Source organism: Pelophylax lessonae, assembly GCF_965119305.1.
Source record: "Pelophylax lessonae genome assembly, chromosome: 3".
Taxonomy (NCBI): Eukaryota; Metazoa; Chordata; class Amphibia; order Anura; family Ranidae; genus Pelophylax; species Pelophylax lessonae.
The window spans coordinates 244,013,899-244,037,380 of NC_138770.1; the positions used below are offsets into that span (position 1 = coordinate 244,013,899).

The window sequence follows — 23,482 nt, forward strand, 5'->3', positions numbered from 1 at the left end:
CAGGCAGGTTTGGACAGCTTTTTTTTTTTCTTAATAAATGAAGTCATTATTTAAAAACTGCGTTTTGTTTACTCAGGTTATCTTTGTGTTAAAATTTGTTTGATGATCTGAATCATTTAAGTGTGACAAATATGCAAATTAAAAAAAATAAAAAATCAGGAAGGGGCAAATACTTTTTTCATAGCACTGTAAGTAGATTATTGGCTGTTTAGAAATGTTGTTAATTCTGGACTTTGTGTTTTAACAGTTGTCAATGCAGCACATTCTTTTTATAATGGTACAACAACATTGCCAATATCTGATGAAGACAGAACACCACGTAAAAGAATCAGCAAAACCCTTAATATGACAACGAACCCTGAGGAGAAGAGGAAAATCATTGGTGACACCTTTGTGAAGGTATTTTGGTAGTGAGTATTGATAGACTGCACAGGTGCTGAGTGGATGAGCTTTTCGGGTGATGAGTTTGTGTTGGCTAGTGGAAGGTTTGTCTGCAAGTGTTTACACATTCCTTACCAGTTTATTCTTTTCCAGATTGCCAATGAGGTGATAGGTGAATTGAATCTTAATCCTCAGGAGGTCTTTCTTGCACAAGGCACATTACGACCTGATCTGATAGAAAGTGCATCTCTTATTGCCAGTGTTAAAGCGGAAGTTATAAAAACCCATCACAATGATACAGAACTTATAAGAAAACTGAGGGAAGAGGTAATGTTGGCTTATTTGTTTTGCAAAACATCTCATTTAGGTTGTAGAAGAAATGATATTTTTTGAGGGCTTGTGTAAGGCCCCTTTCACACATGCGGACCGTTCAGATCCGCTTGTCAGTTTTTTTTTGTTGGATCTGAACGGTCACCCCATGCATCTCTATGGGGCATCGGATGTCAGCCAAGACATGTCCGCTGACATCCGATCCGTCAAATCTGGACGGATGGAAACACTATTTTCCATCCGTCGATCGGATCGGATGAGAACGGACAGACGGTCTGTTCACATCCGATTACCCCATAGAGATGCATGTGGACCTGACAGCATGTGTCTCCGCACACAGTACGGAGACACAGCTCTCATCCGCCTCCGGATCAATCCCCCGCTGAAAAAAACGGAGTTCGCCTGACGGACTCCAAGTGTGAAAGGGCCCTTAGAAGAGATTTGCTATCAGCACATGTTTATACTTTTGATAGATGTGTTGAAACTACTGTCATGTGGATTTCTATTCTGCAGCGACATACTGGTGAGCTGTAACAACAAAAGCAAATAATTCCATTAAGCTGGCCATAGATGTATCTTATTTCGGCCAGTTCAGTTGGGACTGTCTTAATTTCAATTAATCTATGGCCATTCCTTCTAGAGAGAAGTCAATCTAACAGCTGCTCTGAATGGGGAATGTCAGAAATTTTTCATGGAACGTGTGTATTCTGACAGTGGTGGAGTCCCTGCTGTCAGAATACAATAGTGCAGCAGGGAGGGTTCCTTCATCCACCACAAATGTATGGATAAGCGAATCCGTTCATGTTTTTGTGTGTGTTTGTTTTAGTTATTTATCGCCCGGCTGATTAAGAATCAACTGATTAAGAAAGCATCTATGGCCAGATATAGTTTGTTCTTTCACTGACCAATTTTTAAAACTATATCAGATAAACCCTGAGAATGAAGCAATTATGCAGTTTATCACCAAGGTCTACAACAATTTAAGCATTCTCAGAGAATTGGCTGTCTAATGCTTTCCGTTTAACCCAGCGTGCTATTGTGTTCTGACAAGGGGACCTCCCCCCCCTTTCTCGCCAGAACACACCAGTCAGCGCACACAACCATTGGCTGAAAGCGCTGATCGGATGTTGATTGGCTGCTGATTTTCCAGTATGCTTATTTGACAAAGGCCGATTGTGAGGTCGTACACAGACTGAATGTCCGTCAGTAACTTTTCGAAAGATTTTAGGCCCGTGTGTACCTAGCAAAAGGGGTATGATAAGAAGCACTCTTGACTGTCAGATGTACTCATTATGACATATCCTGATCATTAAAGCTACATGTTTTTCCCTTTAGGGTAAAGTAATAGAACCCTTAAAAGATTTTCACAAGGATGAAGTTAGAATCTTAGGACGAGAGCTTGGGCTACCTGAAGAACTGGTCAGTCGACATCCCTTCCCAGGTATGTGTCTTTGTTCTCAGTTTTTGTTGTATTTATTGCATATTTGTAACACACATTTTAGCTTTTTATATAGTAGTGGTTAAGCATTTTCTTATTACCAAACCTCTTCCAAAATCTTTCCTTCACCTGATTATGCATTAACTATTTTGAAGAACAGTAGGGATAATTTGACCTAGAATGACCACCTTGTTGTTTTCCATGTTCATATACTGCCACCATATTGTGCAGCTCTTTCACATTAGCCTATGCTATAAAGGAGTTGTCAGTCATTGCGCTTACTGGAGGTGTGCGTCCAGGCACGCTCCAAGGGCCAATTTGGTTTGAAGACAGTTTCTTTAGCATATAAATCTTTATATGGTAGGGGTAAGCCTGAGCATCTTGAGAAATCCTATACAAGCTTTGGAGTTAAATGAGAAGTATGGGGTATACGTACAAAAAAACCTCATCTAGGTGGCTGTAGCATCGATCCGATGCTGTGTCTGTCACCTGCTGCACTGAAAACTGAGCGATCAAACACCATAGATCACTCAGTTCTCCCCTCTGCTCTGAGCATAGAACTGTGACTGTCAGCTGCTCTCTGCTCTGCCCCTTCAGTGGTCACTGGAGTGCTGTGCTCTGTAGGGGAGGGAGCAGCTGGCTCAGTTTCTCAGTGGAGGTTGAGCCAGCTGCTGATCAAGGCGCTGTAAAGTTGGTATCCATCACCAGCCTGGACTGGCTAAAAATGGGTCACAGGAGTGCAGAAATAACTGCTCTCCTGTGATCCATAGGAGAAGTAGGGCCAAAAAAAGCTTTGGCCATTCTCCTTTTAATAGAGTTCTTACAAAGGATGTCCAATGGGGTCGTAGTGGCAGATTTTTTTTTACCCGCATGGCAATGTTCCAGAAATGCCGTGCTGAAATTTTTTTTCCTCACTCTTGTTTTGTAATCCAAGAAGGTCATTTTGTATATTTGTATTGGATTAATAGACTGTGCTTTTATTTTAAATGTACATCTTTATTAGAGTACATTCTTTTAATTTCTCAATTTTAAAATGTTTTTATTTTTTTTGGTTTCTTCTCCGACAGGTCCAGGATTAGCAATTCGTGTAATTTGTGCCGAAGAGCCTTATATCTGCAAAGATTTCCCTGAGACAAACAATATATTGAAAATAGTTACAGATTATTCAGCAAGTGTTAAAAAGGTATATAATCATTCCTAATAGTACTGAGCTGATTATTATTTTTAGGTGTTGTAAACAATTTAGTCTCTAGGGCTTACAAATACAAATAGTTGCTCCAATTGGGGAGTAACAAAAGGTGGGAAAAAGATAATTTTCAAAAAGTGGCACACCCTAAAGCTGCCCATACATTGGTCTGTTTTATTTCTCTTTTGTTCATTGATGGACACAACTCCTGATATTCATAACCATTGGGTTATACTGCCCCCTACCAGAGTAGGACACTAGGTAGAAAAGAATTCTAGCTACACCCATGGACAGTCCCAGGGGGTATACTCCCTCTCGCTACTATATCCACTCCGCTTTTTTTCTCTGCCTAGTCAGGAGTAAGGACCTATTTTCCTTGCTGGGATCTTTGGTCCTGGCAAAATTTTTTCGGTCGCCCGCGACATACCCCACTGGACAGGGACTGGCCTGCGAAATAAATGCCTCGCGAGGTCGCATACGACCAGGTCTAGGCCCGAGTCACAGCGTTCCTCCTGGCAGACAGCCCCCGATGGAGAGGGGTTCTGTCTGGAGCAGTGCCCTCCTGGAAATGTCCCTCCTTACCCCCCCCCCGGAGGGTTTTGGGGTGGACGGAAGGGTTCCCACCGTCCCTCATCCTGCCCCCCCAAGGTAGGGACCTCTGCCAGGGCCCCCCATCCATCCTGGATCTGTCCTTGAGACCTGGTCCCCCTCCTGGGTCCCTGTAAGCCTCGTGGTACTGCGCGGGGCTGTCGTTTTGTTGTAGCCTGTGTGTTTCTATACACGGCAGCCATTTTGTTGTGGTTTGCCATTGGAAATAGCGGTGGCCATGACTGTGGAATCCTGTGGTGGGCTCCCCTCCTCATCCCCTGGTGCTGACTCCTGGATCATTTTTCTTCCTGATCGCGGCACATGTAGTTCAGATTCTTCTGATGGCTGCAGATGCCTGTTTCTGTGGGTGGTGAGTCTAGTGGGGTCCTCTCCCTGCCTGCTGAGGATCGCTTTGTGCCTGGCGACTGGCTAGTGCTGCCAGTGTGGTGGGGGTTGTCTCTTAGCAGTGTTTTACACTTTTTGTGGGGTCCCCCTGGTGACTCATGAAGTCTACTGAACACATTTCCCCACCTGATCCCCTCTCTGAGGCAGCGGGGCCCTCCAGGTCCCAACCATCTATCCATCCATGCACTGACTGCGGTCCTGGAGTCCCTTGTGCCCCGGGTGACGGGATAGCAAAAAGCGCCCTCCGCCTTCCCCTGCCTCTTCGGTCTCATCAGATCCTGAATCTGATTCGGCCGCCGGTTCACCATGCTGGGCCTGCAACCAGGCGCCTGGAATCCTCCGATAGTGAGGATGATTCCTCCACGTCTGCGACTGCGCATGATAAGGTGATGATGGATGCACTGATTGTATCTGTGCGCGAGACCCTGAAGATGGAGGTAAATCTAAAGCTGTGATGGAGGCGCAGATGCCCTTTGGCACTCACAAGCCATCCAAAACCCTGCCGATTTTTACAGAATTGTCGTTAAAGAGTGGAGATGACCAAAGCGTCCCCGTGGGGTCCCTAAGCGCTTTACTAGGCGTTACCCATATGAGGAGTCCCTTCTTAAGAAGTGGACTGTGCCACTGGTGGTGGACCCTCTGGTTTCCAGATTAAACAAGGCAACCATGATTCCGGTTGAAGAGTCCCCGGCCTTTAAGGATCCAGCTGCCCGGAAAATGGAGGCTGTGGCCCGCTCTATGTACACTCTAGCTGGTTCGGCAATGAGGCCGATATTCACCATTGCGCTAGTGTCACAAACTCTGACTGAGTGGGCTAAGCTCCTACACCGTGACATGGAGGGGGAACAGTTCCCTCCTACCTTTGCTGAGCTGGTGGACCAGCTTGTCCAGTTTAGGAGCCGAAGTTTATCTATGATGCCTTTTTGGATGTGGCTCAGCTCTGTTTTCGCAGTGGTCCTTTTGGCGTGTCTTTTGGCTCATGTACTGGTCTGTGGATCAGACTTCAAAAAAGGCCTTGACTGATCTTCCTTTTCAAGGAAATCGCCTGGTTGGAGCTACCCATGATGTCATCATTAAAGGTCTCACAGGGGGGGGAAGAGTTCTTTTTTTTTTCCGCTGGCTACTAAGGGCAAGGAACCTCGTGGGAGACGTGGGCCTTCCTTCTAAGCTCATACGTTTTTTTTTCATCCCCCAGGGTCGACTGACAAGGGCTCAAAGCCTTTCAGGGCCTCTTCTGGAGGGTCCAAACGAACCTGGTCTGGTAAGCCAAGATCGGGCTTCTCCAGACCCATGGATAAGGCTCCTTTTGCATGAAGTTGTGCCCTCACCTGTATCAGGGGTGGGGGGAAGTCTTGGCTGGTTTCCAGACCCGTGGACTTCCCGGTGCAAGACAAGTTGGTCCACAAAGTCATTCGGTCCAGCCACAAGATCGAGTTTCGCTCTCGTCATCCGGTAAGGTTTTTTCCTTCCAACTTGCGCCTGTCCCCAGACTGCTTACAGGGCCTGTTTGGGACGGTACAAAACCTGTTCCTTCAAGGGGTGATTGTTCAGGTTCCGACCTCAGAACCTTTTCAGGGTTTTTACCCAAATCTGTTCTCAGGAAGGAAGGCAAAGTGCGTCCAATCCTGGACCTCAAGGTGCTAAACTGCTTTGTGTGGGTACAGAGGTTCAGAATGGAGTCCATTCAAACGGTGGTGGCATCCCTGTATCAGGGGGTTTTTCTTACCTCTGTTGATATCAAGGATGCCTACTTTCCATTCCAATATGTGCCAGTCACCAGAGTTTTCTCCGCTTTGCTGTGGGAGAGGAGCATTATCCATTTGCGGCGTTTCCCTTTGGTCTCCCATTTGCTCTTCGGGTCTTAACAAAAGTGTTAACCCTGGTGCTAGATTTGCTACGCCAATGGGGGATCGTGGTACTGGGCTACTTGGACGATCTTCTTCTGTGAGCGGAGTCTCCTACTGCTCTGGTGGAGAACCTGGAGATCACAATACAAACTCTGCAGGAGTTCAGCTGAATTATGAATTTCCAGAAGTCTGCTCTGGTTCTGTCCACAAAGCTGGACTATCTGGGCCTGACTCTGGATTTGGACTTAGCCAGAGTGCTCCTTCCTCATTGCAGGCTGCAATTCGCCTCCTGCTGTCCAGCGAATAGTCATCCCTCCGGACTTGCATGTGGGTGCTGGGCCTGATGGGGTCTACTTTTTTTTGAGGCAGTTCCATTTGCACAGTTCCATATGAGGTCCCTGCAAAGGAAAATTCTTACCAAATGGAACAAGACTCTGCAGTCTCTGGGCAATCAGATCCAGCTGAGTTGCGGCATGAAGGAGTCCCTGACATGGTGACTTCGTTCTCCGATGCTTCGGCTGGGAAAATCCTTCCTCCCCTTGTATTTGATGGTGGTCACCACGGATGCCAGCCTGTCCGGCATGGGAGGCGTCCTTGGCAAACATTCTACTCAGACTACCGATCAATGTCTTGGACCTCCGAGCGATCAGACTGTGTCTGGATCATTTGACTGATCGTCTTCAGGGTTGTCCAGTGCGCATTCAATCGGACAGTGTCACAGCCATGGCTTATATCAATCACCAAGGGGGCATAAGAAGTGTCCTGGCGGCTCTGGAGGTAGCCAGCAGTCATAGGTGGGCAGAACGGTTAGTTCAAGCCCTCTCTGCCGTGCATATTCCTGGGGTGGAAGATTGGTGTAGGCGGATTACTTCAGTCGGCAGGCTTTGGACCACAGGTAGTGGTCCCTTCACGTTTCATCAGCTGTGGCTTCGGTGGGGCACCCCCGAGGTGGATCTGTTGGCGTCTCGGCTCAACAGAAAGGTGCAGAGGTTTGTGGCTCGGTCAAGGGATCCTCTGGCAGAAGCCACAGATGTGCGGGTGGCCCCATGGGGTCAGTATCGTCTTATTTTTTACACCTTCCCTCCTCGCTAACTTCTGCCCAGACTTCTACGCAGGATCTAGGCAGAAGGGATTGCGGTCATGTTACTGGCTCCAGACTGGCCTCACCTGGCTTAGTGCGCCGATCTGGTTCGGCTGGTTGCCTACATTCTTTGGCAGCTTCCTCTCAGTGAGGATCTGCTGTCCCAAGGACCGATCTTCCATCCTGCTTTACAGTCGCTGGCTTTGACAGCTTGGCTGTTGAACGCCAGGTGCTGAAGAATGGAGGTTTGTCTGAGTCAGTGATTGCTACACTGTTGAAAGCTAGGAAATCTACCTGTAGGAAGACCTACCATTGTACGTGGAAGACATACATTGCTTGGTATGAGTCTCTGGGGTTCTTCCTCCTTCTCGTGGCTTGGATCTTGACCTTCCTTCAATGGGGGGTTAAACAGAAATTTGCCTCGAGTACCATCAAGAGCCAGATGTCTGCTTTGTCACACGCTGCTACGTACCTTTCTTCAGGGTGTCTGACTTTTGGTTCCTCCAGTGCAGGCTCTGTTGCCACCCTCAGCCTCCCTTTTGAAAATATTAGGGAGATTCCCTGCTTACGCTGTCCCAGAATGTAGCCTTTTTAGTGACTATCACCTCTGGGCGCAGTAGGGCTGGGCGATAAATCGATATTTTAGTTTGAAACTATTTTTTTTTTCAAACTCGTTTTTTTCTACAATTGTTTTTTCTTTTTCCGCCTTGTGCAGCCAGCCCCCGCGTAACTACACACACCCTGGGCTCCAGCCAGCTCCTAGTCCGCCGCACAGGAACCGAACTCCCCAGTAACGGACCACCGCCGCGCCTGGATGTGACGTCAGCTGCGGGCGGTGCGTCTGTACAGGGGCTGCAGCGCGCTGTGATAGGTACAGAGAACTCCCCGGCCTAGATGTGACGTCAGCTGCCGGGAGAGGAAGCGGGCAGTGCGTCTGTACAGGCCAGGGGCTGTGATAGGATAGGTACCTATCCTATCACAGCCCCTGTACAGGCGCACTGCCCGCTTCCTCTCCCGGCAGCTGACGTCACATCCAGGCGCGGCGGTGGCTGGTTACTGGGGAGTTCTCTGTACCTATCACAGCCCCTGGACAATCACCAAGCACACTATTTACTGCTCTCTCCAGCAGGACAGTCAGTCACTTAGCACTCTATACTGCTCTCTTGAACAGAATTATATTCTGCTTTCTCCAGCAAGAGTCAACAAGTACGTTATACCACTCTCTCCAGCAGGACAGTCACTAAGAACTGTATTCTGCTCTCTCCACAAAGTCGGTCTACAGACTCTATACTGCTCTCTCCAATAGAATTCTATACTGCTCTCTCCAGCAAGACAGTCATCAAACATTCTACATTGCTTAGGACAGTCAACAAGCACTGTATTTACTACTCACTCCAATAGAACTCTACTATGCTTTCTTCAGCAAGACAGTCTACAAGCACTTTATAAAGTTGCACTTTTGACACTATAGCTGATGTCTGCAGTAATTTTTTAAGTGCATTGAAAAAAAAATCGAAAATCGAATCGAAACTCAAATTTTTCTTTAAAAATCGAAGATTTTTTTTTTAGGCAAAATCGCCCAGCCCTAGCGCGCAGTGTGTCGGAACTGGCCTTGTTATCTTGTCGTTCACCTTACCTGGTGATTCACAGCGATAAGGTGGTTCTTCTCCCTTGTCTGTCGTTCCTTCCAAAGGTTTTCTCTGATTTTCATTTGAATGAAGACATTGCTTTCCCTGTGTCCCAGGCCTAACAATCCTAAGGAAATTACCTTGGATGTGGTCTGGGCAATTAGGGTGTACCTGGCAGCTACGGAGTCTTTCAGAAAGTCAGACTCTCTCTTTGTGCTCACGGATGGATCTCGAAAAGGGTTGTCCGCTTCCTCTGCGACTATTTCTAGATGGATTAGACAGACAGTGATTCAGGCCTATTCTTACAGGGGTCAGGTTCCTCTTTTTCCCTGTCAAGGCGCACTTTACTTTGGCGCTTAGTGCCTCCTGGGGTTTCCATCCTCAGGCGTCAGTGACGCAGGTTTGCAAGGCGGCCACCTGGTCGTCGGTGCACACTTTTTACAAAGTCTTATAAAGTGGACGTGTTGGCATCTGTGGATGCTTCTTTTGGCCGCAAGGTTTTGCAGGCTGCTGTTTAAGAGGACCTGATCCTCTTTGAGGGTGTGTTTTTTTTTTTTTTTTTTTTTTTTTTTTAGGGGAGCTCCAGTTGTTTTGGTTGAGCTCCTGTTGCCTGGTTGGCTAATGTTTAGCCTTGGGAATTTTTTTGTTGTTCCAACCCCTCATGTCAAACACTGCTTTGGGACGTCCCAATTGTTATGAATATCAGGAGCTGTGTCCGTCAATGAACGAAGGAGAAAATGGTATTTTTGACTTACCGTAAAATCCATTTCTCTGATGTTCATTGTCGGACATAGCACCCACCCCTCTGCGGAGTTATAATTCTCCCGACACTGCTTGTAACAAAACTTACTGGCTATAGAAGAGAGAGGGAGTATACCCCTTGGGACTGCCCATGGGTGTAGCCAGAATTATTTTCTGCCTAGTGTCCTACTCCTGTAAGGGGCAGTATAACCCAATGGTTATGAATATCAGGAGCTGTGTCCGTCAATGAACATCAGAGAAATTGATTTTTTGGTAAGTCAAAAATCCAATTTTTTTCTTCAACCAGTGAATTGAACAAAACAAAAAAAAAACGGATCCAGTATCCCCATCCATACATTCCAGGTGGATGGGGAAAATCTTCCCTGCTGAGCTATTGTATTCTGACAGAAGGGAGACTGCACTGCCATCGGAACACACTGATCAGTGCTGCAGTCTATATCAAGCAGCTAAAATCTGACAGGGTGCTTGTTCAGAAGTCAGTCAGTAGATTGACGTCTGTTCAATCACAGTGCCCATACAATCATCCAAGTTCGGCTGGTCCTTGTTGAACCAGCCACATTTTTATCCATGTATGGTCAGTTTAAAATGATTGTAAAGTCTTGTTTTGTTTTTTAATAACCATATTATACTTACCTGCTTTGTGTAGTCAGTTTTGCACAGAGTGGCCTGGATCCTCCTCTTCTCAGGTCCCTCTTCTGTGCTCCTGACCTGTGCCCCCCACAGCAAGCAGCTTACTGTGGGGGCACGTGAGCCGAGTCACCGCTTTCTGTGTCCATTCAGACACAGAGCAGCGTCCCGGCCCTGCCCCCCCCTCTCTCTCTCTCTCCTGTTCGGCTGACTGACTTTGACAGCAACGAGAGCAAATCGCGCCGCACTGCTGTCTCGCCTCAAGGGGAGGTGAGTTTCGGGCAGCTGAGAAACTCCTGCAACATCGCTGCATAAGGCTGGGCTCAGGTAAGTATTAGGGGGGTGAAGGGGGCTGCTGCACACAAAAGGCTTTTTTTTTTTTCATCTTCATGCATAGAATGCCTTAAGATCAAAAAACCTTTTATATCTATGTAAATATTTATCTTAAAAGGGATTGTAAAGGCAAAAGACACAAAGGTGCAAAAGCTAGACTTATAGATCACTTTAAATCATCAAATTCATCAGATTAATTGAAGTAGTAAACTAGCATTCCGCACAAATTGTTTTTTTTTTTTTAATGTATTTGTAATGTACCTAGATAAATATAGACCAATTTGAAGAGTGCCATTTCAGTGGAATGTATATTCCCATTGACTGAAAAATACAGCTCCAGCTTGTTATGCCCCTCTTCTTGGCATCGGTTCTGCACTTTAATGTCTCTTAAAAGGCTGACACTGAATGCTGTAACCTACATTCCTTTTTTATTTTTACTTTTATTTTTCATTATTTCTCAAGGAGAATGGAGGCTTCTCCTCTTTCTTCTCGCAGTCAGAGCAAGTTCTAGCTGTTCCTTCTATGTTATTGAAAGGGTTGCTCTCGCTTCCATAGCAGTCAGTGCAACATGGGCTTTTGTTTTGTGTACATCACAGCTTGCATTTGGTCCATTGCTTTGGGTTAAAGTGATTGTAAAGGTAAAAGTTTTTTTTACTTTAATCCATAAGGTAAAAAGAAAACCTTTTAATAGTAGCTTCCTGTCTCCCCCTTCTCACCTGAGCCCAATTTTGATAATGTGCTATGTATGTCTTTATCAGCTCTTTTCCCCTCTCCCATGTCTCACAATCTTGGCTGAGAGCAGCGGCAGCCATTGGCTCTTGCTGCTGTCAGTCAAAACCCGCAAGCCCTGCGGTGTGTCTGAATAATCGCAAACAGCCCTGCTTGGGATGGAGCATACATGAAGTGGCTCCTATGGGATTTTTTTTTTTTTTTCCTATTTCTAGATTGTGACAGTGAGCGGGGGGGAGACTGTCAAACGACACAGCAGAGGGGGGGGGGGGGGGGGTTGTTTGTTGCATTTGTAACATGTTACAAAAGGTGAACTTATCCTTTTAAAGCTTTACAATCACTTTAATCTCTGCTTTGTTACATTAAAGGAGATGTATAAACATGTTTGTATATACTGTATGTATGCAAGGAAAATGTGATTTATTTCCAGAAGAATGATTGATGAAATATTATTTGAATTCATGATTTTATGTACAGCCAGAAGATGGCGCAACCGAGTTCTGCTTATTGCTCATTTACTAATATTTTTTTTTTTTTAATCATATGAACACATATGTCTCGGAATGCCTTTTTTATTCTCTGATTTAATTCCATTGTCGATGGAAGTCAGCAGAATGCTGCATGTATTGAAAACCTTTTCAGTTATTGTTGAGTGTGGACTTCTGCCTGAAATCAAACTAATGAATACACAAAGCACATAGTATGGTATAAACATGTCAAGCTTTGATATTTTCTTTACAGCCGCACACCCTGCTACAAAGAGTCAAAGCATGTACAACAGAAGAGGAGCAGGAGAAACTGATGCACATCACTAGTCTACATTCACTGAATGCCTTCTTAATGCCTATTAAAACTGTAGGAGTGCAGGTGAACATTCCTTCTTTCACGTAAAACCTCTGAAAATCCTGTGCCTTTGATTGTAAAAAAAAAAAAATGAAATTAAAAATGTTTTGGTTTTTCTTATTTTACCCCACTGGTCAGTTGAATTGAAATATTTAGTTTTTGAGAACATTAAGGTACTGGATAGGTTAAACTATGCAGTTGCTGTGAATCCCAAGTTGCTGTATCATGACCATTTTTACACTTCCTGGTAAGGTAGAGAGTTGGGCCCCCACTTACTACGTGTTCCTGACCATCTTTCATTTGTTAGGGGTGGCCTCACTGGCCAGTAAACCCGTGTGTTGGAGGTGGGTAGGCCATCTCATGACGCTACCAGCAAGTATAAAAACTGCCATATTACCACCAAGGACCTGAATAGCTAAGTGCCTGCATTGTACAACTGCAGCCCGTTTAATACCCTTACGGTATTTGACTGATTTACCCAAAAACCTAGCTCTACTTTCACTTAAGGTTCACTTTGACTTTTAAAGCCTATGCTGGGTAATATTTTATAGACCTTTTCACTGTCTTATTTGTTAATTGTTTTTCAACTGAGATAATAGCAGTACTTGAACCACTAGAACAGTTAGGGTCCTTTCACATGGGCGTTCTGTCTGTGCTTTTTTCATCCATCTGTTCATGGATGGACAGCAATGCATTCTTGTGGGCAACGGATAATCATCTGTATACATCCACATCTGTTCAAGTCAGTTTTTTGTTTTTAACCACTTAAGCCCCGGAGGATTTGGCTGCTAAAGGACCAGGGGTTTTTTTGCGATTTTTTACTGCGTGACTTTAACGGACAATTGCGCGGTCGTGCGACGCTGTACCTAAACGAATTTGACGTCCTTTTTTTCCCACAAACAGAGCTTTCTTTTGGTGGTATTTGATCACCTGTGCGATTTTTTGATCACGCGCTATAAACAAAAAAAGAGCGTAAATTTTGCAAAAATAACAATATTTTTCACATTTTTTTATATGAAATTCCCCAAAAAAAAAAGTAAAAATCAAAATTTTTTAACATTTTTCGGCCAATTTGTTTTATGCTACCTATGTTTGGTAAAAAAAATCGCAAAAAGCGTATTTTGATTGGTTTGCGCAAAAGTTATCGCGTTTACTAACAAAGAGAAAGATTTTTGTCATTTTTGGTGTTTTTTTTTTTAACGCGTAATGGCGGCGATCTGCGATTTTTTTTTCGGTACTGCGACATTGCGGCGGACAGATCGGACCCTTGACTGACATTTTTGACACTTTTGGGGTTACCAGTGACATTACTGCAGTAATCAGTGCTATACATATGCACTGTTACTGCAAAAATGACACTGGCAGGGAAGGGGTTAACTTTATTGGGAAGGGAGGGGTTAAGTGTGTCCTAGGGGCGTGCTTTCTACTGTGTAGGGACATTGCTATTGGTGTAAAAGCAAAGATCAACCGTTCTACATAGTAGAACGGTCAGATCTTTACTTTTACACAGGGAGAACTGACAGGCAGCTTGTTTACACAAGCTGCTCTGTCTTTCTCCCTTCACAGGAGCGATCGTAGTGTGGCCGGCGGACATCGAGTCCGCCGGTCACACGCACTGACTTGCCTGTGAACGAGCCGCGGCGGGCGCGCGCCTCGGCGGGCGCGCGCCCGCTCGCTATAGGCTCGCAAGTCAGTGACAGGCGAGTGACGTACCGATACGTCACTCTGCCTGGCCGGGGCTGACCGCCGCAGTATATAGTCGTGCGGCGGTCGGCAACCGGTTAAACAAGTCCGTATTTTTGTTCTGTTTTCAAAAACAGACGTGGATATAAACAGACAAATGATCTGTTTTTGTGTTGGTTGTTAGGAGGCAACACCAGCGTCCTAACACCTGGTGACCCATCCCTGCTGTCAGAGGGGAACTCAACTTGCTTACAACCGGGATGACTCCTCATTAGGAAGCCGGTGGGTGGTGGCCCCATAACCATTGGCTCATACCTGGGGCTGACAGCAGGGATGAGTCACTAGTTGTTATGCCGGCGGGTGTCGATCCTAACAATTAATGCAAAAAGAGACCATTTGTCCATTTACATCCGATTAGGTCTGCTTTTTGAACGGGCATGGTTGTAAATGGTTGATTGTTTACATCCGTTTGCCTGTTTTTCATCTGTCAGTGGATGGATGATAAAGGGACAGTGTAAGGACCCTTATTTTGAAGACTATATACTTCCTCTCATGATCGTTGTTAAGTATGACCATTCCTTTGCAACCCACCAAGCTGAATTGGCTTGTATTCATGGAATGCGTTGATTGTGCTAAAAAACTGTCACGGGGAAACATGGAGGATGCTATTGTTAACCTTTCTTGAAAATGCTAGATGTCTGGATGGTGACACTATTGCTTCAATTCCTCTTAACCCTTTTTAAAATAAGTCTGCAGATAGGGACTCTTGCCTTTCCTCCAACCTTCCCGATCTGCAGACTTGTCCAGAAGCCAATAAGTTAGCATAACAGCCAGGCAACTAGTATTTTTAAGAAGAGATCTGCAATGCCTATTTTTTTTTTTTTTGTGACGTGTTTACATTAAAAATAAATTGCTGTCTAACTGAATTCTTATAGCCTTACCAAAATATTTTTGATGCTGTTCTTCTTTTAGGGTGACTGTCGCTCATACAGCTATGTATGTGGAATTTCAAGTAAGGACGCTCCACACTGGGAATCACTTAAGTACTTAGCCAGGCTAATACCACGAATGTGTCACAACATCAACAGGTATATATCCTGGCTATTGCTTAGTATGTTATATATAATTAAAGAGAAAGTGTGTATATGTATGTATGTGTGTGTGTGTGTGTATGTATGTATGTATATATATATATATATATATATATATATATATATATATGTGTGTGTGTGTGTGTGTGTGTGTGTGTGTGTGTGTGTGTGTGTGTGTGTGTGTGTGTGTGTGTGTGTGTGTGTGTGTGTGTGTGTGTGTTTGCAGGTTACATGGTATGCTTGATATAAGGTAATCTTTTTATTCTAGGTGGTTGTAATTATGAAGTATAATAAAGTGAATAAACCTTTCCCATAAAAAATATTGGAGCTTCATTGCTGACCTTCTGCTTTTACCAGGGGGTTTTACTGATTCATTGGCTTCAGTAATTTCAGTACTTTTTAAGTGACCCGGAAAAGCAAATAATTCCTTATGTTTATACCTGTTCTGTATTGGTCACTCACAGGGTTGATTTACTAAAACTTAGAGAGTGCAAAATTTGGTGCAGCTCTGCATACTAACCGTTCAGCTTCCAGGATTTTTTGTCAAAGATTAATTGAAAAAGCTGAAGTTAGAAGCTGATTGGCTACCATGCACAGCTGCACCAGATTTTGCACTCTCCAGTTGTACCCCACTGTGACAATTGGAGGGGGACCGCATGAAAGCTAAGCAACTTACAGATTGAGAATGAGAAATCAGCAGTTTGTTTCTCTTAAAAATAAACCTGACTTAGTGCTTTTATTGATGAGTGTATACATCTTGCTTTTGGCATTCGTTTGAGGCACTTCTGAGACCATTCAGACGTTGTTGTGGTTTATTTGGCCTTCTGATCTTCTTTTAGCTGCTTTTGTATTCCTATAGACTTGTATTGAGAGAGACTCAATTTTTAGTCACTTTCATTGCTGACTTTGCTGAAAATGCTCTTTGGTTGGTATGCAGCGTCACTAACCCAAAACAAGAATAAGGATCAGTAAAGTCAGATGTCCTTGTATGCATATTTTTTCCAGGCCAGCCAGAAACCTTGCATTTTCAGAAGCAAATGGTCAGCAATGGCAGGCTACATATTGTATTTGTGACAGGTTTTCTTTTACAATAATCTCTTGGGGGGATGAATCTTTGTGAAGGGGATATAAACCTTCAAAACGACTTTGTAACTTTGACATGTGTTAGTAAATCTGTACATATAAAGCAAAAAGTCCCAAAACTGTCCAAGTGGTGCAGGAAAGTTAGAAACAAATCAGTCCCCTCCACCTCTGAGTACACCGTGTTCACCTGAAAGGTTTAAATATAGCGCTTTCCCCGGAGGGTTAATCGCCAAGATAGATTCCTTATATCCACGACTCAACCAAGGGACTCTGTCAGCTGATCAAACCCGGACCATCTCCACTCATCATTGTGCATACCATGTAATAAAGAGAACTGCTCTGTTAAACCCTTTTTATTAGGAACATAAAACAAGGTAATGCACTTACATTTAAAACAGAAGTAAAAAGCGTGACACTCTTCCCATGACACTGTGCCCCTAAGCCAGAGAGGGACGCGAGGAACGCAGCTTCCGGGTACAGCTGATCAAAAGGATGGCGGCGGGTGACGAGCGGCTCCACCTCCCGTACGCGTATCGTCCAATAGGGGACTTCGTCAGCGGGGCACTATTTATTGCGCTGCACTTTAATAATTACTGTATTTTCTGGCGTATAAGACTACTTTTGAACCTCAAAAAAATCCTCCAAAAATGGGGGGTCGTCTTATACGTATAATATCTCCAAGGTACCCTAAATATAAGTATTACCGGTAGATGTAATCTCTCAAGACACTGGCTGTGTGGGAATCCTGTACCGGTATACCGTATGTACCGTAGCTTCGGCTACATACAGTGTATCGCGCTGAGCCAATCAGAGAGAGCGATGTGTTCTATTATTGAATGCAAAGCCTGCTCGGATTGGCGGAGTAACATCAGCCCGCCTCTCTGACTCTGCCAATCCGAGCAGGCTTTGCATTCAATAATAGAATACATTGGCTCAGCGCGGTATACTGTATGTAGCCGAAGCTACGGTACATACAGTATACCGGTACAGGATTCCCGCACAGCCAGCGTCTTGAGATTACATCTACTGGTAATACATAGGGTACCTTGGAGATATATGAGAGATCTGAGAAATCTGATGTTTTTCAATGGTGTTGCCTTGCTTCGGAAGGGGGGTAGTCTTATACGGCGAGTATAGCCCAAAACCTATGTTTTAACTTGAAAATTAGGGGGGTCGTCTTATATGCCGGAAAATACGGTATATGTTTATATGAGATACAAGTGATTTATCTTTGGTGTTCAGCTTGCATACCGTAATTTTAGGTTTATCTGTCTGCGCTGATTGAGTTTTGTATTTGAAAACTGTACATATCACAACTCTTTTTAGTGTATCCAGGTGGATTATACCTTTTTTCAGGACAGATAGGGCTTTCATTTGGTGGAAAAATAGTAAAAGAAATGTATTTAAAAAATTTTAGCTGTATATTTTTATGCCGTTACAATGGTCTACCACCACAAAACCTGCAAAATAAATCCTCCTTCTCCTGACGGTCATAGTGATATCATGTATGTCTGTGATTTTGTACTTGTAGTATGGCCAAGAAACATTTGTGCATAATTTTTTGTCTTCCCTAAACACACTGACAATTAAGGACATTGACACTAACTGATATTTACACTGCCATGAACATTAACTGACAGTAAATATAAAACTTTTTTTCTCTTACTTAAAACACACTGACACTTAGCCCTCATTCACATTAAATACGGCTTTTAAATCTTGCGATTTTCATCGCAACCTTGAAGACATCTGTGCAGCTTCATGCACAGATGTCTATACAAGTTGCACCTGAAATAGCCAAATGTTGTGGAGGAACTACTTTTTAAAATCTATGCAGCACCAGAAAGCTGGTGATTTGAATTCAGCCATTGCCGACAATAGGGTGGGACTTGTCAAATTGCATGACAGTTCGCTCCAATGTGAACGAGGGCTTACCCTGCCACTAACAGTAACTGACACGCTACCACTAACTGATACTGACAGTAACTGACAGCAATAGTAACTTACACTGTCACGAACACTGATACCTATATTCACTAAGCAAAGGGCAAGCACTGAAGGAGTTCATCTTTATTTTTTATTTTTTCCTTCAACAGATTTTTTTTTTTGTTTTGCAGAGCTGTCCTCTGGCAAGGAGGAAAAAATAGTGTATCTTTTCTCCCCTCCCTAGAGAAATACAATACGGGCAGGCTACAGATTGAATAATCACTGTGATAGCCAATCAAGGGCTATCACAGCGATCATGGGATCGGCATCCGTTTCCCCTGGGAACTGATCTGTAGAGGAGTCCTAGGGGTATCACTGACAGCCCGATCTCTGTCCTGGGAGAGTACAATCCAGCGCGCTCCCAGGACAAACACAAGAACAAATATATGTGATACCCAGGTTTAAAGCCCATCTCCCGGATGCCGCATAAATGTTTTCCTGTGTCATAAAGGTTAATGTTGCAAGTCCATACATTGATCACTTGTATTTTTGACAGGTGAATATTGAATGCTGATTGTTATTTATTTCTTCTAGAGTGGTATATGTTTTTGGTCCACCCGTGAAAGAACCCCCCACTGATGTTACCCCTACCTTTTTAACGACAGGAGTGCTTAGTACGTTACGACAAGCTGACTTTGAGGCACATAATATTTTAAGAGAGTCTGGTAAGTTGCTGCCATTGTGTAATTGTCTTTCTCTAGTGTCGTCAGCTTATCACTTTAATTCCTGTGCGTGGGTTTGGCAAACGTGTTGTATAATTGCAGTGACTCATTTGTTATTTATTTAGAATCCCCTGGTAATTAGTGCTCTGCATTCTGCTTTGGCACATTGGTTTAATACAGTGCAGCATATTGCTTTCTCGGTATGTGTAAATGCATATGGTGTAGGATGCTTAGACATATGGAGCCTTTAAAACAACTGCCTTGATGGAGTCTGCAGTAGTTCTGTGCTGCTATGTAACATTTTACTCTTTCATATCAGTAACAGTGGTAAATTACAGAAGTGCAGATATATAGGCTCATTTGTTAAAACATTGCATAGGACAACAATAGTATGAACGTATTGGAACTCATATCTACCAATTAGATACCGTCTCTTAACAGATCTTAGTATATGAAACTCTAATGTGTTACATACGTACTATCATCATTGCATTTTCACTTCCCTACTGAGCAAGCCCATATGGTTTTGAAGTCACTAATAAAAATAATAAAAAGCAAGATTCTATCTTCCTATCTTTACTTTTTTGTATATAATCATTTTTTTTTTTTTTTTTTTTTGTATGAAGCATTACTGTTTTCATGCACACATTCATTTTACACATACACGTAGATCTTTGTTGTGCTGCTGGCAACTGGTGTTTTCTGATTTTTCTTTTTAAACAGGTTATGCTGGCAAAATAAGTCAGATGCCGATCATATTGACACCAATGCACTTTGATCGTGATCCTTTACAAAAACAGCCATCGTGTCAGAGATCTGTTGTCATCCGGACATTTATCACAAGTGATTTTATGACTGGCATTGCAGCTACACCAGGCAATGAACTCCCAGAAGAGGTATTTTATTTTCCACTTCTATAACTTGTTTTAACAAAATTCCCCCTTTTAAAGAAGCAATTTTCCTGTATTGAAGCACAGCAGATCAGTCATTGAAGAGAAGGGAGAGTAAGTACTGCTTGCTGGACTCACCTCATTTATTTCCTGCATCTAGCCTAACGTTGCCATTTTTTTTGTAGTGTAACCTACTACTGCCGTTAACACAAAATGTTCCTTCGTCACATTAATTGGCTTAGAACAGCATTGGAACCTATTTCAGGTTGTTTAACCACTTCTGGACCAGAAGGATTTGCCCCCTTAATGACCAGGCCATTTTTTGCGATTCGGCACTGTTACTTTAACTGACAACTACGCGGTCCTGCAACGCTGTACCCAAATAAATTTAAAGTCCTTTTTTTTTTGTCCCCACAAACAGGGCTTTCTTTTGGTGGTATTTGATTATGCGCTATAAACAGAAAAAAGCGACAATTTTGAAAAAAAAGCTGTATTTTTCACTTTTCTGCTTTATAACATTCCAAAAAAAAATGTAAAAATCAAACTTTTTCATTTTTGGCCAATTTGTAATTTGCCACATATTTTTGGTAAAAAAAAAAAATCCCAATAAGCGCATTTTGATTGGTTTGCGCAAAAGTTTTCTCTATCTACAAACTAGGGGAAAGATTTGTCATTTTTATTTTTTTTACTTGTAATGGCGTCAATCAGCGATTTGTAGTGGGACTGCAACATTGCGGTGGACAGATCGGACCCTAACTGACATTTTTACACTTTCGGGGGGACCAGTGACATTACTACAGTATTCAGTGCTAAAAACGCACTGTTACTGTAATAATGACACTGGCAGGGAAGGGGTTAACACCCGGGGCGATCAAAGGGTTAAATGTGTACCTAGGGAGTGATTCTTACTGTATGGGGGCCAGACTTGGTGGATGGAAACAGGGCTCCTGTGTTTTCCAAAATAACAGGAACACAGGAGCCCTGTTTCAATCAGTGACAGATGAGCGGTGTGCCGTGTTTACAACAGCACACCGCCTTCTGTCTGTCCCTGCAGCGGCTGCTGTCCCCGTTGCTTAGCTGCAGGGCTAGAGAGCGGGCGCGCACCCGAGACCCGCTCCCACGAGCCGCCATATGGGTACGGTGGTTTGTGCAGGGGAGCCAGACTGCTGCAGTATATCTGCGGCGGCTGGTCGTTAAGCGGTTAAAATCTCAAACTTAATTTTATTCTATTTGGAGCTACCTATCCACATATTCTTACCTTTTGCCATACTTGGCCAAATTCTTGCCTCATCCCCCCCCCCCCCCCTACCTGGTTTGTGTAAGCATGCTCTGCTGAGGTGTGTTCTTGTGCCATCTGCTGGTAGATATTAACTACTGCATTGTGGCCATACTGTAGCCTACACTTGAGCTCAGTCAGCATTGGATCTCTGCACAGACTCTGTGCATGAGCAAAAGTATTTAAATCTAGTCAGAATGAGTTGCAGAAGCACTGTGATATCAAGGGGCACTGTAATCATTACAGTGCAGTCCCCTTTACATTAACATGCCCCCTTCCTTTTACTCTCTGCCTTCCTTTGGCTGAGTAGAAGCAGATTTCAGACTGTGTCCTCTCCAGGGTCTCCTCCCCATTCCCCTGCTAATAGGATGACATCGTGGGTGGGAGACCCTGGAGAGGACACACAGGCTGAATCCAGCCTTTGCCCTGCCAAAGGTAGAAGCTGGAGATCTGGATCATATTGGCAAGTGGGTGATTACCTGCTTGTTAATATGAAGACTCCCGCTGTCTGCGCAGATCTCCAGCTCCTCCTGCTCTGCTGATAGGATGACATTGTTTGTGGGCCTGGAGAGCCACGAGAGGAGAGACAGACATGGCTGCATACCAGGAGGTGAGCAGGGACCGTGGTCTGTGTTAGCCCTGTCCGGTCTTTTAGGCAAATGCCCGGTGTGCCCTATGGCCAGTCCAGGCCTGGTGGTGTGGCTCTAAAAGAGATCCCCCAGATTGTCTCAGTGTTGGTCCTGAGAAGATGTCATAGGCTTAGTGCCCTTCAGCTGCCCACTTCCTGTTTGACTGGTTACTAGGCCATGTGTTAAATTAAATTACAGTTAAAGCCTCTTTCACACAGACATACAAGTCCATACAACTGTGTGAAGGGCTGTTTCACCTGTGTGGGATGCACAGGTGCTCCATGGAGGCTGCTTTCTCAAATCAACGACAGGCGGATGGCTGCATGGATCTCCAAGGCATCCCCTAGTGTACATGTACAGTTCTGATGTACTCTCTGGGATGCGCTCGAAAATCTATGCAGGTCCATGCAGCTGGCCACTTGACATTGAACAGGCTGCCTGCAGGGAACACCTTTCCATCACCTGTGAAGAAAGCCCTTCGCAAAGGGTGTATGGATTGGTATGCCTGTGTGAATGGGCCCAAATATTGGAAACCTTTCTACTTTTAGCACTAGTTTGTATTGCAGATTGTAGATATTGAAGTACTTTCCATGTTTGGGCATGACATGTATGAGTTACTCTAATTCATTTTTAACCGCAAGACCTTATGTGTCAAGAATATGTGATTGTGGATTCAGGAGCATACTATTAATTTGGAAATATTTCACATCTGTTTTTTTCCTCTTTCTTGCTACAGGTTGTATTGAAAATGGTGACCGAAATTAAGAAGATCCCAGGAATTTCTCGAGTAATGTACGATTTGACTTCTAAGCCACCAGGGACTACTGAGTGGGAGTAATAAAATGTGTTAATCTGGTGTAAAAGTACTGTGTGCAGCTTGACGTTTATCAGAAACCATTCCCAGTGTTGACATGCAGTACTGTTGTTCAGTTGACTGGAGCTGCTACTGTACGTGACATCTGATTCCGTTCGCAGAGCCTGCACCTAAAGTAAACTTAAGTTGGGTCATACTTTATTGGGGCAGAGGACTTGTACGGGTACCAATATTGGCAGCAGTTGCCTGAGGGCAAACAACTCATCCTGCTTTGCCTTTTGTCTTACGGAATCCGCCTGTTTTCACGTGTTTCTGTTGTTGCATTTTTTTTCTTCTTTCTTAAATTTCTTTGTTCTTTTTTGTTTTCTTTTGTAAAATGTAAAAAAAGCAGTTCATTTATATACATTTATCAAAACCATTGTAATAGCCCAACAATGTAAAATGAATAACTGATGTGACCAACAGCTTTTGAACAGATTTATTATAAATAAATATTTTGCCAAATGGAGTTGCATATGTGTGTCAGTTGTTGGGAATTTACATGAGGGGAAAACCATTTTACACTTAACATTTCATAAATTTAGTAGAAAGTTCACTTGTTAAAATAATTAGTTCAGGTTACAAAAAAAAAAAAGTGCCCTGCAAAAACAGGGCCCATGTTTCCTACTTTCCCTGTTCCAGAGCTGCAGCTAAAGTCAGTCGCTAGTATTTGAGACTTCCAGTAATGTCAGATGTCTGGGTACACCACAGCACACTATAGTTCCATCCTCTGATCCTTATGTCACTGTTAGTGTTACTAAACACAGGTCCCTACATTCACTATACCTTGTCTCTCACAATACACATAACATGGAAATGCAACAGTTTTAATGAATACAAACTGCTAAATAACTGTTCTCATCAGGAGTATATAGCAGTCTTGTGGCTTCTATCAGTGCCTGGTTAAAGCTTGTGGGAGTAGTTTTCACTCTCCCCTGATAGTCCTATGGGGCTGCAGGACTCCTGACCCTCTTTCTGGACAGTGCTGATTAACCCTGTTCTGAATGGCTCCTCGGGTCTTCACAAAAGTGTTGGCCCCGGTGCTGGCATTGTTGCGTCAGTGGGTGATCGTGGTACTGGGGTACCTGGATGATCTGCTGCAAGCAAAGTCTCCGACTCCTCTGGCGGACAACTTGGAATTGTGCATACAA

The 23,482-nt window shown here is 43.9% G+C and overlaps 1 protein-coding gene across 1 annotated transcript in view; it reads left to right on the forward strand.

The window, feature by feature from the left end:
• GMPS (guanine monophosphate synthase) overlaps positions 1-22,800 on the forward strand; it is a 77,453-nt gene extending 54,653 nt beyond the window's left edge. Inside the window, exons 8-16 of the mRNA XM_082249324.1 lie at positions 248-399; positions 535-708; positions 2,047-2,152; positions 3,217-3,332; positions 12,077-12,202; positions 14,834-14,949; positions 18,556-18,686; positions 19,407-19,579; positions 22,215-22,800. Coding sequence (XP_082105450.1) covers positions 248-399; positions 535-708; positions 2,047-2,152; positions 3,217-3,332; positions 12,077-12,202; positions 14,834-14,949; positions 18,556-18,686; positions 19,407-19,579; positions 22,215-22,316 — 1,196 coding nt within the window. The 3' untranslated portion in view covers positions 22,317-22,800. The remainder of the gene's footprint in view (positions 1-247; positions 400-534; positions 709-2,046; positions 2,153-3,216; positions 3,333-12,076; positions 12,203-14,833; positions 14,950-18,555; positions 18,687-19,406; positions 19,580-22,214) is intronic.
• Positions 22,801-23,482: the final 682 nt, after the last annotated feature.